At 38.4% G+C, this 16,875-nt stretch overlaps 1 protein-coding gene across 2 annotated transcripts in view; it reads left to right on the top strand.

Annotated features, from left to right (window-relative positions):
- The first annotated feature begins 2,468 nt into the window (after nt 1-2,468).
- RANBP17 (RAN binding protein 17) overlaps nt 2,469-16,875 on the top strand; it is a 205,002-nt gene continuing 190,595 nt past the window's right edge. The window contains exons 1-6 of one of the 2 annotated variants that reach the window (XM_070956185.1): nt 2,469-2,486; nt 6,592-6,738; nt 9,927-10,017; nt 12,719-12,885; nt 15,642-15,707; nt 16,457-16,561. In XM_070956185.1, coding sequence (XP_070812286.1) covers nt 2,469-2,486; nt 6,592-6,738; nt 9,927-10,017; nt 12,719-12,885; nt 15,642-15,707; nt 16,457-16,561 — 594 coding nt within the window. Of the gene's footprint in view, nt 2,487-6,588; nt 6,739-9,926; nt 10,018-12,718; nt 12,886-15,641; nt 15,708-16,456; nt 16,562-16,875 lie in introns of both variants that reach the window. The other variant, XM_070956175.1, reaches the window with a different exon arrangement.

Genomic DNA, 16,875 nt, shown 5'->3' with positions numbered 1-16,875 from the left:
GTTTAAATTAAGAAATACACGTCAAAAATCAACCATATTTTCTCTCTCCCTCAAGCACAGGCATTAAGCTCTAAGTAGGGAATGGTTGAGAACCTGCAATGCAATCGTTGGTGCTCCAGAAAAAACAATAACGTGTAGTTCATGAATGTCTTTTTAGGAAATTTCAGGGCACCTGGGATGATCTCATTGCAGCTACACCAGAAGCAATTAGATAGTTAACTTTCTTAGACATTGAATTGTAACATATAACCCATTGCTATTCTATGGCTCCATATTTACTTATTTATTTATTTTATTCAATTTATATCCCGCCCTTCTCCAAGTGGACTCAGGGCGGTGCACAGCCAGAACTAAAACACATATCAATACAAAATTTAAAATTATTAAAAGAATTAAATAACTGTGGCCCAAAAATTTAAAACATTGAAAACTAAAACCCATTTGACAATTTAAAAAGCTAAAAAACTAAAAAAAAAAAAAGGGGGGGGGTTTCACGCCAGCCCTGCTTGATGGAAAAGGAAAGTTTTTAGGGCACGGCGAAAAACCCGGAGATCCGATATCCTTCGTATCTCCGGGGGCAAATCGTTCCAGAGGGCAGGAGCTGCCCCAGAGAAGGCCCTCCCCCTGGGGGTCGCCAGCCGACATTGCCTGGCTGACGGCACCCTGAGGAGTCCCTCTCTGTGGGAGCATACTGGTCGGTGGGAGGTTATCGGCGGCAGAAGGCGGTCCTGCAAATACCCATATTATGGTTTTATTATGGTTTTATTTTAATCTCTCTGTGTGTGCTGATGTATCAGTGACTGTATGACCACTATAGATGCCATACACTAAATAAAATAAGTAAAAATGTACAGGCATTCAAGTTTTTCATATGCAGCATCAGCATCAGGGATTCTTATAGGCAGGCAACAGAATCTGCAAGGATATAAGGCCCTCACTTCAGGTAACAGAAATTAAGTGAAAGAGCATGTAATTAATTGCTGTATTTTTCCTGACAGGAAGAAGTGCTTGTATGATTTTATCCTGATGTGCCAAAGTAATCTAGGCAGCTTTGATCTACAGTAATGGGCAGTTTTTTAATGAGGATGGGTTACATGCAGATTTAACCTTCATTCATTTCACAGTGAGACTTTGCGACAGCCTCCAATTTTAGCCTAACCTGTACCTGCAGAGTTGTGGGGGTAAAATTGTCGTTTTGTGAGCCACATTTTACTCTAGTATGATGCACATTTATGGCTATTTGAGTTTACTCTGTTATGTAAAATAGGTTAATTCAGAAAATTATTTATTTTCTCCCTCACCTTTGGTCAGTACAAGGCAGCATCCGCACTCCCAGCTTCTGAATTATTCCCAACAAACCTGTCAAGTGGGTTGAGCAGAGAGCAAGTGACAGCTTCTAAGTCACCCAGGGTGCTTCTTAGGGGAGGGAGGCTTAAACTTACTCCCCCCACTTCCCATGCTCTTTAACACTTAACTGCTATGCCCCATCACCTCCTGGTTGGGGTACACAGAGCCCATACAGCTGTGTGTCAGTTTGACGTAATGGCTAAGATGCTGGGCAAGAAATGGGAGAGATAAATTTGAGTCCTCTCCTATGCCCAAAAACCACTTAAGGCTAGTCTCTCACAAAATCTACCTCTCAGGGTTGTTGTGGGGATAATAGGAGGCGGGAACACTAAGTACTGTATATATGTGGCCTTGACCTGACTCAAAATCAAGGCAGGAGAAAAATAAATAAATAAATAGGTCTCCAGAGGTCCTGGGATAAAGCAATTCAGGAGACACTAAAGAAAGAAGAATCCAACTCTGTGCACGCTTATTTTTAGAGACTGCTTACTTCCAAGTAGTTACTGCAAACTGCTAAAAAGCCCACGGGTATTTCGTCCACCCCTCTCTTTCTATTCCTGCTTCTTCCTATGGATATGGGGACATGCCAATGGCTGAGACTGGTCTGATGCCCCACGCTTAGCCACAATGGGTTTTGGTGCAGCGTTTACTTGAACCAAGCCGCCGCGACTGCAAGCAAGCAATGCCTTATTGGTCGGCATTGCGGGATACAATCAATTGTGGCCGATTCCGACGGCGTTGCACTCAACCCCGGGCCAGCACCGTCTGCACTGGCTTCTTAAGTCGGGCAGCGTTTGCACCAGGTTTCGCGCTACGTTCCCTCCGCATAAAGTTAAAACAAAGCGGAAGGCAAGCGGCGGGGCAGGTTCGGCTCGGCCTCCTCCTTCCACCGGGCTCCCCCGCAATCGCTTCCCTTTTCCCGCCTAAACTCGCTCGCGCCCTGCCTCCCTCCTCCATTTGTCCCAAGCCGCTGCCGGCGCGAACATTTCCTGCCGGCGGGGCTCCCGCTGCCCTTCGCTTCGCTCCTCCCAGCTGGCCCGCCTGCCTGCCCGCCCGGGCACCGCAGCAGCCTGCGCCTCCCCCGCCCCGGCTCCTCTCGGCGTCACCCTCCTGCCTGGAAGATGGCGCTGGGCGGCCAGGTTGGTGTGCCTGGGAACGGGGGGTGGGTGGGCGTTGGGCGCCTTAGGCGGGCCGTTGGGCGGATAGGCCGGGAGGAGAGGCAGGGCGGGAAGGGGTGGAAAGGCGGCCGGGGAACGGAGCGTTGGGAAGGGTAGGTAGCGCATTCCTCCTGGGCAGGCAGTGCCTGCAGGGGGGCTGTGTTTGGAGGGGAGGCGAGAAGTGGCTCTCCCTCCTCCCCGCCATCTCCACCTCCTCGCCGCTCTTCTCCCAATTGAGGCTTTGCAAAGAGGAGGGTGGAAGCAGAGGGAAGCCAGTCCTTGGGGACTGGGCGGGGGACACCCCACTTTCTCGTTTTTGAGAGGTCGCAAAATAGTGTGTGTGTGTGTGGGGGGGGGGGGAGCTGGTGGTCACCCGAGGAGGTGCTTAGAAAAGTGATGGCTCTTTAGAAAGTGCTTGGCTTTTGGGCAGCGGTCCCAGAGGTAGAGGAGGACGTCTGCAATAGTGGCAGAGGAGAGTGGAGTTATAGAGGTTCAAAGCTACAACACCAACCCCAAAAACCTGCGTGCAAACCCCCAGAACGGTTGCTTCAAGCCCAGGCAAGGCTTTTCGCTCTGCATCAATTGTAGAGCAGGTGGAGAATTTTGTTGTAGAAACTAGGAATGACTGAGGCAGAATGTGAGTCTATATATATAGATGGCATGCAGGGTGAAAAAGATTTTTTTTAAAAAAAATTTAGTCTATTTGTGGAGATTCCGCTGCCTGAGAGATTTCTTCATCTTAGATTATCTAGATAAAACTCCCATTTCTTAAATAATCCCTTTCCTTAATAAATGCAATCTCAAGGACCTATTACTGTATTCATAGCATCCATGGATGGTTATGTGTTTTTTTCTTACCCAAAATGCTGAAATAAATTGTTAAGAATTCCTAAAAAAAAAATTTTTTTTTGCCATTCTTTAGTCCCATGAACAAGACAGCATGTGTTCATCATCTGCTATAGCAGACAGAACATAACCCAGAGAAGAAATATCTAAGGAATTTGTAGTCAAATTTAGACATTTTTTCCCAAGGATTTGGATGCTAAGATAGGTGGGGAAGAAGATAAATTAATATCTGCTAGTTGATTTATGGGATGGCTAACATAAATATGGCTACATTTCAACAACCCAAGTAGGATTTGCACCACATGTATAAGTGAGAGATGTTTTGTTAGTGCTTAGCCTAGTTTTCAGATTCTTCATGACAGTTGACCACATGGCCAGGGCATGCACCAAAAAAGTAGGCTAAAATGTAGTTGATTGGTTTGTCCAGGGTGTCCATATGATCTGAGTTTGTGGAAAGAAGCATAGCAGTTAATAATTATTCTTCCATTGCCCATAGATCATCTGGTTATTTTACCTTAGCGGAAATAAAAAAAAATCCCCTTTAAAACTCGGGTCTGATGGCTTCCTATGAGTTCTGTAAGGAAGTTTTAGTAATATAACCAGGTGTTTCTTTCAATTTTAGATAATTTTTTGAAAGAGGAATTAGATTCAATGGTTGATATTATAGGACCAAGGTGCAAAAGCTCTTTATGCTAAATAAATAAGGAAATAAGAATTTTATATGAATAATAGGGAAATTTTGCAACATATAACACATAAGCTATACAATTCAATTTCAAAAGAAACTGAAATCTTTTAGGGGGATATAACAACAAAGAATGTACAATAATATGGTTTAATAAATGTGCACACCCACTTATAAATAGGGATGTGGCGTTGTTCAAAATTAATCACATTAAAACTGATGTTAAATAGTAGCCAGTACACACTTACCTTCAATTAAAGTGACTGATTAATCCCATATAAAGTTCAACTGTTCTTGTAGGATTTTTCTGGCATTTACTCAGTTGCCTCTTACAGCAAAAACCATGGTCTGCAAAGAATTTACAAAGCAATCTCATTGTTGGAAGGTATCAACCAGGAGAAGGGTAAAAATAAATTTCCAAGGCATTGGGTATACCATGGAACACAGTGAAGACAGTCATCAATAAGTGGAGAAAATATGGCATAACAGTGACATTATCTGGACTGGACCCTCTAAAATTGATGAAAAAAACAAGGAAACTGGACTAAGAGGCTGCAAAGAGGCCTACAGCAACATTAAAAGAGCTGCAGGAATTTCTGGCAAGTACTGTCTGTACTTACCAGAATATACTCTCCTGTATTCTTCATATATCTGGGCTATGGGATAGGTGGCAAGCCTTTCTTACAAAGAAAAACATCTAAGCTCGGTTATATTTTGCAAAAACCTATATCAAATCTGATGAAAGCATGTGGAAAAATGTGTTATGGTCTGATGAGACCAAGATTGAATTTTTTGGCCATAATTCCAAGAAGTATGGTGCAAAAACAACATTGTGCTTCATCAATAGTGCACCATACTCACAGTGGAGCATGATAGTGGCAGCATTATGCTTTTGGGCTGCTTTTCTTCAGCTAGAACTGGGACTTTAGTCAAAGTGGAAGGAATTATGAACAGTTCCAAATACCAATCAATTTTGTGCAAACTCTGCTAAAATGCTGAAGATGAAGAGGAATTTCACCTTTCAACACAAGAAAGACCTAAAGCATACAACAAAAGAATGGCTTCACCAAAAAATTAAAGTTTTTGAATGGAGTTCAAAAACTGAAACCGGAGTTCACACCTGAATTCAATTGAAAATCTATGGGGTGACTTGAAGATGGCTGATCACGGGAGATGTCCTGGCAATCTGACAGATTTGAAACGCTTTTGAAAGGAAGAGTGGGCAAAGTTTCCCAAGGCAAGTTGTGCCATGCAGATAGGCTCCTACCCCAAAAAACAGAATTCTATCATAAAATCAAAATGTGTTTCAACAAAGTTTTAAGAGTGTGCACACTTATGCAACCACATTATTGTTCATTTTTAATGTTATTTTATCCTAAAAAATTCAGTTTGATTTGGATGCTTGGCAACTGGTATGTATTAATCCATGCATTGTTCCACTGTCATATAAACATCTTTTGCGACTTTCTGAGAACCATGGTCAATAGGGAAGCCAGATCCTCTTAACAATCACTAAACTAACTTCATAACCACAGCGGAGGTCTTTGGTCAGGAGCAGCTTAGTAAATGTAACTTACTTTTAACTATGTTGAAACAATTACAATTAATTAGTTTTGCCTTAATGCCTTGATGTGCTTAATTATCAATATTTACATTAATTACCAATATTTACATAAATCCTGCATTAATAATCTTTTTGAGATGAGTAAACTAAATGCATTTTAACTGAATGGACATAACTGTTCTAACTATTCATTGTGTTATCCTGTGCATCAGAAACAGGAATTAATCAAGCCTGGGATAATGTTTGGGGAAACGCATCTTATACTTTTAATACTGTCATAGAACAGGAAATTAAGGGAAAATAAATTAAAATTAGAAGCTGGCATCCATGAAGTGAATGGCGCAGATCAAGCATATCCCTGAAAGTGTTGATTCTCTTTACTAATTTAGCCTAAGTGCTTGATCTATGCCAGGGGTCTGCAACCTTAAACACTCAAAGAGCCATTTCGACCCGTTTCCCACAGAAAAGAAAACACCGGGAGCCACAAAACCCTTCCCGTGCCTGACTATTTCTTGAGTGGCCACAAAACTAGCATATGTAGTTGAATTAAACATTCTGTTTTCTTATGAAACTTTTCTTTTCTTGGATTTATCCATGGTTGGCCTACCGGGGGTTGAAAAGCTCAATAAATCATGTGCTGGCGGGTGTCGCACATTGGCGGTTGTGACACATATTTTGAGTGATAGGGAGCCAAAGCAGAGGGATGAAAGAGCCACATGCGGCTCCAGAGCCACAAATTGCTGACCTCTGATCTATGCCATCCACTTCATGGATGGCTAAGTGGGGGAAAAACACATGTATTTCAGATTATTAAGGAAATTTAAATGCTAAATATGGTATTTTTTGCCACTGAAAAATATTGATTGTTTCATTCTTTGTCAAGGTGTATCATCTGAATGATAAATGAATAAATTAATTACATGGATTTGCATGAATATTCAGGAAAAATATATATTAAGTTTTAATGTCTGACATTTTATTCCTCCCAGCAGAGTTTAGCAGATTTAGAAGTTCTTTGTAAACAGCTATACGAGGGCACAGATTTAGCCCAGAGAATACAAGCAGAAAAAGTTCTTTTGGAGCTTATTAACAGCCCTGAATGTCTCAGTCAGTGCCAACTTTTACTGGAACAAGGAACAGTAAGCACTTTAAACTTTATTATTGATATACATATTTGTTACACTTTTTTGGCTCATATCTCCTTCTGGGTACCAAGACTGTCTATGTATTATCAAGATACATTTGATTATCAGATTTTTCTTTTTGTTATATATTTTGTTATATTTTATAATAGCAGTAGTAAGATTGATTAGTGATGATAGACAAAGAACTCATAAGCTTTTGCAGCATTGGACCAAAGGAGGAAACAAAACAAAAATACATACCCTCAAGTGAGATTTTATTATTATCCACATTAGATTGCAGCATCTGTCATACCTTGACAAAAGTTAAGCAAGGTCAGGCTTGGCTGGTATTTGGATGGTAGATTCTAGGAAAGCCCAAAGCTGTAGACTTGGCTGGAAAATTGAGAAAATATATTGGAAGAAGGCAGTTGTATACTATTTCAACCTTGTTTTCAAAAAGAAGGTTCCATGAATATGTCCAAGTTCATGGATGTGACCTATATATCAATTAACAACTAGTTGAGCCCAGAATTATGGTCGTAAGTCATAGGTTGTAAATTGTTTAGTTGACAACTATGTGACCATGCCTATTTTTACAGTCCTCTGTGCCGTGGTTGTTAAGTGAGTGCCATGATCATTAAACAAAACCATTTTATCCAATGAGCATTTTTTTTGCCAAAAACTGGAAATAAATGGTAAATACTGGCAAAAAAACCTGGAAGTACATGAATGTTGCAGATGGCCATAAATGCCAGTTGGTTATCAAATGCTCACAATGTGATCATGTGACTGCAGGGGAGATGTGGTTGTCCTAATTCAGGATCTGAGTCATAAGAACCTTTGGGGAGGGGGGGCTATGGTTATTGACTGGTCGCTAAGCAACCATTCATTAAGTGAGAACTACTGCATATAATTTTGAGAAGAGATAATCTGTTGAGATTCTGGTGGATACTGTATTGACCATGTGGTAGACAAGGAACTTTACAGTTAGTCCTCAGTTACAACTGTAATTGATCCATTTAATTACAGTAATTAAGTCTTGATAGGTCACGTGACCTGACTCAATTTTATGATCTTTTTTGCAGCAGTTGTTAAACAAAGCCAGTTATTGCTATTGGGCACCAGTCCCCAATCTTTCCAGCTCCACAGACCGGGGGGGGGGGGAAGGGAATGGTTTTGCAGGCACAATCTAATCCCGCACATGCACAAATGGAGCTATGCGCGCTTGCCTGCCGCTTGTGTGGCCTGGTTTCCAACAGCCCATGAACCAAGGGTTGGGGATCCCTGTTATAGAGTGGTTTTGCCAGAAACCGGAAGTAGATACCAGTTTCTGGCAAAACCATCATAAATTGTGGTCACATGACTGAGGAGTACTGCAAATGGTCGTAAATGCGGGCTGGTTGCTGAACACCCAAAATGCAGTCATGGGGGCGGGGGGGAAGCTGATGTCAGAACATTAAAACTGGGTGAGAAGTAGCTTTGTGGGAAGTCCATACATCGAGGACTACCTGTATTTGTTTGGAAAAATGACCCTCTAAAAGCTAGATGGATCATTAACATTTTATGTAGCAATTATTCCTTATGATTGTAGTGCTTGTCTTGGGCAATAATTTTCAAATAAAGCCCTGTAAGCCAAAGCCTTCAAAAACACTCGCACATGGCTTAATATTTTAAAAGAATGTTTCAGTTTTGTGTGTACCCAAGATGTTAATTCTGCATACCATTTTACATGGAGATGATGTGGTTTATGTGAATGAAGTAGAAATTCCTTTGGGTTAAGTGACAGAACGATTTTTGGTTAAAAGTGTGAATTCTAGTATTTTGTTGCTTAGTACAGGAAAAGAGCTCAGTGCGTCTATTGAAAATATCTGTGTCAAAAACCTGCGTGCGCATGCGCACACACACACACACACACACACACACACACACACACACATATACATATATTCATATTCATATTCAATTAGATTCTCTCACTAGGGTAAAATAGAGCCATTTGAGGTGTTCCTTCTGTTCAACTTGCAGTTTAATCTAGTAATTGAGACACTAAACTCTGGAAAAGAATTAACCAGAGGGTATTTTGTCCTGATGCTTAGCGTTCTGTTAGTTTGATATTCCCCAGTTCCCTAAACTTGGTCACATTTCTGGCTTATGTTGCTTTCCTATTCAGACTCTGATCATTTTGACTGTCTTTGTCAGGTTGCATGAAGTGAAAGAGCTACACTGATGTAATGTTACAACCAAGTACTAAGCCAAAAACGTACCAAATCTGAAATGCGTGCAATTGGCCCCAATGTTAGTGCCAGGCTCTAAAAGCTCTTATAAGACTTTACGTACAAATTTTCAAGTTACACACTTTCTGCAATATTTACAAAACTATCTGCAACTCCAACCTAGAAGGTACCAGAAGTACTGTCATTGTTAAGCAAGGCAGTTGTTAAGTGAGTTTTATGACTCTTTTTGCCACAGTTGTTCAGTGAATCATTTAATCATTGAACAAATCTGGCTTCCCCCATTGACTCTGCTTGTCAGAAGCCAACTGGGAAGGTTACAAATCACATGACCATGGAACAGTGCAACTCTCCTAATTACATGCCAGTTGCCACTTGTCCAAATTTTGATCACGTAACCATGAGGATGCTACAATGATCTTCAAGTGTAAAAACTGATTATAAGTCACTTATTTCAGTGCTGTTGTAACTTCGAACAGTTATTAAACAAATACATTGTAAGTCAAGGACTTTAAGTAAATTATAAAAATGAATTGTTATTTTAATATTATTCATACGGTGTTGGGTTCTTTGTTTATCATGAAACTAAGAATTATGTGTTAGAATAGATTTGGTTCACTAAATAGCAAAACATTAGGAAAAGAATTCCTTGTTGAAAAGTTGTTTACTTTAAAATAGAATAGAATTTGTTCTTTTATTGGCCAAGTGTGATTGGACACACAAGGAATTTGTCTTGGTGCATATGCTCTCAGTGTACATAAAAGAAAAGATACGTTCATCAAGAATCATAAGGTACAACACTTAATGATAGTTGTAGGGTACAAATGATACAAGCAATAAAATTACAGTTGTACAGTCATAAGTGGAAGGAGATGGGTGGGGGGACCGATGAGAAGATTAATAGTAGTGCAGAAATCTTTAGTATTATCCAGTGTTACTATCATCATTTGAATTGTGTATATTTTTCTCCAGACATCCTACGCGCAACTGTTGGCGGCAACATGCCTTTCAAAACTTGTATGCAAAACCACCCCTTTACCTATTCAACAAAGAATGGACATCAGTAAGCATTGTTTATTCTTTTCAATAGTAAAATTGTCTTTATAATCTCAATGTAGATTAAAGTAATTACTAGCAATTTAAACATATAACTTTTAAAGAATTTATTATCATAGCTTCATAATCGAAAGGTGAGTCTATTTCCTATAATCTGTGATTTCTCATTTTTAGCGATGGTATATGTGTTCAATTGTTTGTTTTATGTTTTATATAAATAAGAAAATGTAAATATCCGAGCAGGAGCAGAACCACATTTAAACAAGCATCTAGTATATCTTTGCAATCAAATAGAACAGTTTGTTGACAGTAATGTATAGTCCTTAAAATGAAAATAGTGATAGGTATCATACTTAAACTGCTTTGTAGAGTGTTACACTGATCTTGAATACAATGTTATTTATTCATGTCAAAAGATTTATAAATGATCCTAAGCTTAAAACCAGAAAACAATAATGAAAATAAGAGTTGGATCTTATAACATATGTATCTGTTTTGTAATTTACCAATTAATAACAAAAAAGAATTTGGATTAGTTTGAGTTATTTTGGTGAAATCAGGTACATAATATGCTATGTAACATTTTGACTCAAGTGATTCTTTTTTGTGCATTTCTTTGTAGCTTTGTCTTCCAGTTCTATGTCCCTGATATACATTATAGCATAGGATCTCCTCAGTGGTGGGCTCCAAATTTTTTAACAACTGGTTCTCTGCCCTAATGACTGGGTGGGCGGGCGTGGCTGGTGGGTCATGTGACTGGGTGGGCGTGGTCAACTCTATGTCACTTGTGTGGGTGGTACTTGTATGGGACAGTCAGAGTTGGGGAGGGAATCCAGCGGTCTCTTGGGTGGGGGCGGGAGGAAAGAAAGATCCAACCTGTTTGTTTGTTTGTTTGTGTGTGTGTGTGTGAGAGAGAGAGGGGGGGGGACTGAGACTGCGTCAAGACTGGGAAAGCTGGCTGTGAGAGGAAGAGAAGCTGGGTAAGCTGGACTCAGACGCTTCCTGGATCCCCTTATCCTAGAAGCAGCAAGCTCGCACTCTCCCCTCTCTGCTAGCCCCCTTCTTCGAATGGGATTGCCCAGCAATGGAGACGGAGAGGGAGAAAGGGCAGCGTTTCTGTGTACTCCCGTTTCTGTGTGGCACTCTCCCCTTAATGCCATCTCTGCTGCTGGGCGATCCCGTGTGAAGAAGAGGGCTAGCAGAGAGGGGAAGAGTGCAAGGTTGCTGCTTCTGGGAGGAGGGGACCTTGGATACGTCTGGATCTGGCTCACCTGGCTTCTCTTCCTCTCGCAGTGAGCTTTTTTGGGCTGTTTTTTGGGCCGATTTTTGCCAGAAAAATGGCCTGAAAACGGCCGAAAAAACAGGCGGGGGCAGGACCAACCAGTGGTCCAATTTGCCAGATCTCCGAACCACACAGTATCTGAACAACCGGTTTGGGCGAACCGGTCTGAACCGGCAGCAGCCCACCTCTGAGTCTCCTGCTTGTGCAGGGGGTTGGACTAGATAACCTACAAGGTCCCTTCTAACTCTGTAACACTGTATTCTGTATTATAATTTATATTCTCTTCTTCTCTACATATTAATACTATTGTTGTTCACAGACTGAATATGAATGCTTCTCACTATAAAATTTAGCTCTGGAACATGGAAGGGAAACATTTCACTTCAGTGCTGAGGCATGCTTGTACAATTCTGCATCCTACCTGAATGAATTCTATAATTGCTTTTGCTTAATCACATACTTATATTAACTTAGTACAATTAGTACAGTTGCATCAAATATAACTAGTGTCTTATGTTAATAACAGTATAAAAGAGCTTTGCAACCATTTTAGCTATATCAGCTCATATCTAACAGGCAGGTAAGCTACATAAAATAAATGCTGCATATATTTGTGGATAAGCTGAGAATTTTAAATGCCAATATGTATCTAAAAATTTGTATTCAGCTTAATCTTCAAAAGAGCTCATCTGTGATGCATATAATTAAGTATCTTTTTTATTTCCCATATATATGCATATGTATCAGCCCATCCACAAATAAGGAAGCAAGCCCTGAAATTTGTAGCCAAAATACCATAAAAAATGAGGGCTGGCTTATCCATGGGTAGAGCATTTTTCCTGATTCAGGTAGTCCTTGACTTAAGACAGTTCATTTAGTGACCAAAGTTACGACAGCACTGAAAAAAGTGACTTATGATCGTTTTTTACACTTACGACCATTGCTGTATCCCCATGTTCATGTGATCAAAATTCAGATGTTTGGCCACTGACTCATATTTATGATGGTTGCAGTTGTCCCAGGCTTATGATCACCTTTTGTAGCTTTTGGACAAGCAAAGTCAAGGGGGAAACCAGATTTACTTAAACAACTGTATTACTATCTTAAAACTTCAGTGATTCACTTAACAACTGTGTCAAGAAAGGTTGTAAAATGGGCCAAAAACCTAGCAAATATCTCCCTTAGCAACAGGAAGTTTGATTGTGGTCAGAAGTTGAGGACTACTTTGGTTAAAAGTTTGAGAGTCAGGCTATCTGCAGTTAGACTAATATGTGTATATATACAATAATTTCTTAAGAACTCAAAAGGTAGTTGATTTTACAAGTCCTTTCATCATTTTTTATCTTTATCATAATTTAAATTAGAAGATTGTGTTGTCTTTAACCCAAAATAATTGTTATTTAATTTTTTTTATATCTTGGCACAGGAAACTATATACTAAATTATATTGCATCTCGACCAAAATTGGCCCTTTTTGTGATTCAGGCTCTTGTTCAAGTAATTGCAAAGATCACAAAATTAGGATGGTTTGATGTTCAGAAAGACCAGCTGGTTTTTAGAGACATTATTGCTGATGTTAAAAAGTTTTTACAGGTAAGAAAGAGAAAATGTTTGTTAAAAAATAATGATAAAATATGTAGAATATTTCTTAGAAGAATTGCAGATAGTCTGTTGCCCAAGATAGGCAATATCTTTGGTTTGAGGCTTGTCCAAATACAGATTTTTCCTTTGCATATATTTTCACAATCCATTATGCAAACAGAGACCTTTCTATCACACCTATAAGCAGGCACAAAACTTTCACATTTTTTTTCTTTTTACAACCCTTTAATCCTTTAATTTGGGGTGATGTCAGGGTGATTAAATGGAGCTGAGCATTTACTGGCTGGATGTCCTTCCTGATGCCTATGTGGAGTTTGCAGCAGATATTTTCTCTTTGGGCCCTGATTGAGAAACATCTGTCGCTGCGTAGGCTTGAACTCTCAACCTTCCATATAGGAGGCGACTGCCTTCACCTCAAGGCAGTGCTGCTCAGGCACAAAATGTTTACGAATTCTTCTGAAAATAATCCCTTTATTCTTCTTACTGAAAATTGCAAATAATTCCTTTTTTTAAAGAATGGCAAACTATGGGAATACGTATCAATGCAAAAAATAACTTTGTAATTAAAGAACAAGTCTGATACTGAATTTAATTTAATCTGGAATCTATTTATGGACCATAATCCTGCACATGGATTTTTGTCACATCCATAGTTTAGGTTCTCTTAACATAAGACTTTAAAATGCTAGATGAATCTTGATATTAAGGGCAGAGTTTCTCAGGTTAGAAAGAAACACTAATTACTTATTCTGACTCATGATTCTTATTATATTGGTGACCTTTGCAAATTGTTAATTTGATTTTGACAACACTACAATAGAAATTTGTATTTCTTTTTTATTTATTTTTCCTCAATTGGTTTTTGAATATCTGTTGAAATAATAGCAATAGCACTTGGACTTATATACTGCTTTATAGGCTTTTACAGCCCTCTCTAAGCGGTTTATAGAGTCAGCCTATTGCCCCCAACAATCTGGGTCCTCATTTTACCCACCTTGGAAGAATGGAAAGCTGAGTTAACCTTGAGCCTGGTGAGATTTGAACTGCTGAACTGCAGCTAGCAGTCATCTGAAGTAGCCTGCAGTACTGCACTCTAACTTATGCACCACCTCGGCTCTTAATAAAAATAAATTAAAAAACAGAAAGTAATCAATAGTTACCATGTCAGAAGATTTAAATTTTCAGTTTAAATTAGTAAAAGATTTTACCTTGTAGGCTTCATCAGCAAACCCAGTAGCTATTTATGGGTTATTACAATATTAGATTGTCATGATTTTCCCTTGGGTATAGAGATCCACAGCTAGTCAGAGTAATTGGCTGTGAGCTAGATAAACTAGATAAGGCAATTTCATGTGTTTGGAAGAACAAGCAGAGAGTTTCCTAGAAGTTGGGCACATGTTAGTCCAGTTTCCTTTTCTAATATACACTCATTCTGCTAATTCCTTACTTTCATTTACAAGTAGATGTTTCATTGCTTCTCCTTGAAATGATAGGGTGTTTTTGCACCTGACGTTTAGAATAACATTCTCTCCAGAGATTTATAAGGCCCCTAATCTCACTTGTTTAATTGAGTCTTGAAGACATGGCTCTTCCACCGAGCCCTGGGATAGGGGTTCTGGCAGGGCCCCTTTTGGGAATAGGGCAGTTGAAGGTTGCTTTTATTTTTTTTCTGGATGTCGATTTTTTTATGGTTATGAAATTTTTACTGTTTTTACTATTATTCACTGCGCAGAAGTATTACAGTGGTTTTAGGAAGTTGATGAATAAAATGACCAAGGAATATTTGCCCATATGATATAGGCCTGCCCTGCTGTTTTCTAATGTTGGCTTCTGATTTTGGAGAAAAAAAGATAAAATTGAACGCTGTAAATGGGATTTTTAGCTATAGTATAGACTGGAAATTTGGGTTTTATTGATATGTGTAGAACTATGGTTTTATAATGCATGGGGTATAATAATTATTTCATTATAATGGAGAGATTGTGCTGCTCTTAATTTACAGTATAATAAAAGAATATCATTTCATTTGGTCAAATTGTAATCCCATATTTAAAAATTGATTTATTGTATATTTGCTAAACTTTTTTGCTTTCCTCCCTATTTTTTTTGTTTTATTCTTTCTTCCTTTTTTGTATTTCTTTTCTTTTTCTATATTAAACCAATAAATAATTACGGATTTAGTCATATAAAGAGTTTTTTTTTTCAGTACCTGGAAAATATTTTCCAGCTATTGTACTGCATACGTTGACTCATTACTGCCTCTTTATTTAAGTAATTACAAAAAGCTAATTGCAAAGTAAAAACAATGGTTGTGTTTGCAATTTTTGGTGCTGGAATTGACACATCATTCAGAAAGATAAACATACAGTGGTACTTTGATACATGTTGGTAATTCATTCTGGAAAACGTGACAAATACTAATACTGATGAGTACCAAGAAAACTGGCTTACCACATGATCTGCTATGTCGGCCAAAAGAAATAGTGAGTCACCTGACATCTTCCTTGCATGTTGACTACCGGTAGAAAGACAGGGACAAGATTTCTGCTTCAAAATGCATAAAATACCAAATTCGATGAGTTTTGAAGCAGTCAAGTGCTGAGGTATTATCTGCGTTTAAAGAAATGCACATATTTTTGTTCTGTGTGTTTGTACTGAAAAGTGAAAATGAATAATGTAGTTGATAACATGAATGCTTATTCTCAAAGCCACCTAAAGCCTTTATTCATAGTCTGTTTCTGTTATAGGGGACCGTGGATCACTGCATAATAGGAGTAATGATTCTTTCAGAACTAACTCAGGAAATGAATTTTGTAAGTATACTTCTTTCCTTCATATTAGTTTATATTGCTACCAGATTATTGTCATAGTGTTTTGGAGGCAGGATTAATGAAAGGGAAAACTATACTATAAATAGGATAAAAATCCCAAAGAGAAACTTTCTATCAAATGAAGCTTGGAAATGGATTGTTTTAAAACTCACTGAGTGAATAAAATAGGATCAATTCTACTGATATTATAATTAGTTATAGTAATCTGAAAAAAGGAACAGAGCTTGTGTTATCAGCAGGATCTTTGCACATTTATAAAACATCCCATTCGTAGTTGTCACTGTATGTGCCCTGATATTTCTTTTCTTTTTAACCTAGCCTCCAGAAACATCAAAAGAGTCTGTCTTATTGAGAGGCCTATTACTGTGCTCTTCATTTTTAATGTTCCATAATAATATGATTATTTAAATTTGTTATATGTGACCACTCCAATGGGCTGTGTATGGTTGTTTTTGGGTTTGGTCTGATGATAGTTAAACCAAAGTTGCCATTCCTGTTGCTGGTTCTGCTGCTTTTAGATAACTTGCTTATATCTTTTTTCATTCAACATGAGTACATAGTAAGACTACTAAGGTGTTGCTATAAATTTTAGATAATGTATTGGCTGGATTACAAATATTAGCACTTCATTTACTCATAATAGTGCATTTTATGGGTATATAGTAAGTACCTGTAAAATCTGTTTTAAATAATATAATATTCAAATGATGAGTTTTCATTCTTTGTTTTAGATTGATTATTCAAGACCTTCATCAAAGCATCGTAGAATTGCCATCTCTTTCCGTGATACCACTCTAAAAGAAATTTTGATGCTGGCATGCTCGCTGCTGAAAGAGGTGGGCCCAAAGCTAATCATATTATAGTGAGATTATTTCTTTACCATCAGAACATTTTCTGTTGATATTTTATTCATAGAGTCACTCATGGACATACTTTTTAGCCAGAAACATATGCAGCTAGATTAGTATGAAATGCATGGTGAGAAAGTGATGAATGAATGTTTGAAATTTATTTATTTTTATTTATTTATTTATCAAATCTAAATACCACCCATCTCACTTTCGGAGTTGGGTTATCTGCAATTAGACTAATATGTGTGTATATACAATAATTTCTTCTTAAGAACTCAAAAGTAGTTGATTTTCATCAT

Source organism: Pituophis catenifer, unplaced genomic scaffold (assembly GCF_029215685.1).
Source record: "Pituophis catenifer annectens isolate HBS135680 unplaced genomic scaffold, rPitCat1.0.hap2 SCAF_1, whole genome shotgun sequence".
NCBI lineage: Eukaryota > Metazoa > Chordata > Lepidosauria > Squamata > Colubridae > Pituophis > Pituophis catenifer.
The sequence above is the reverse complement of the archived record's forward strand: the minus strand, read 5'-3'. Positions and strand labels throughout refer to the sequence as shown.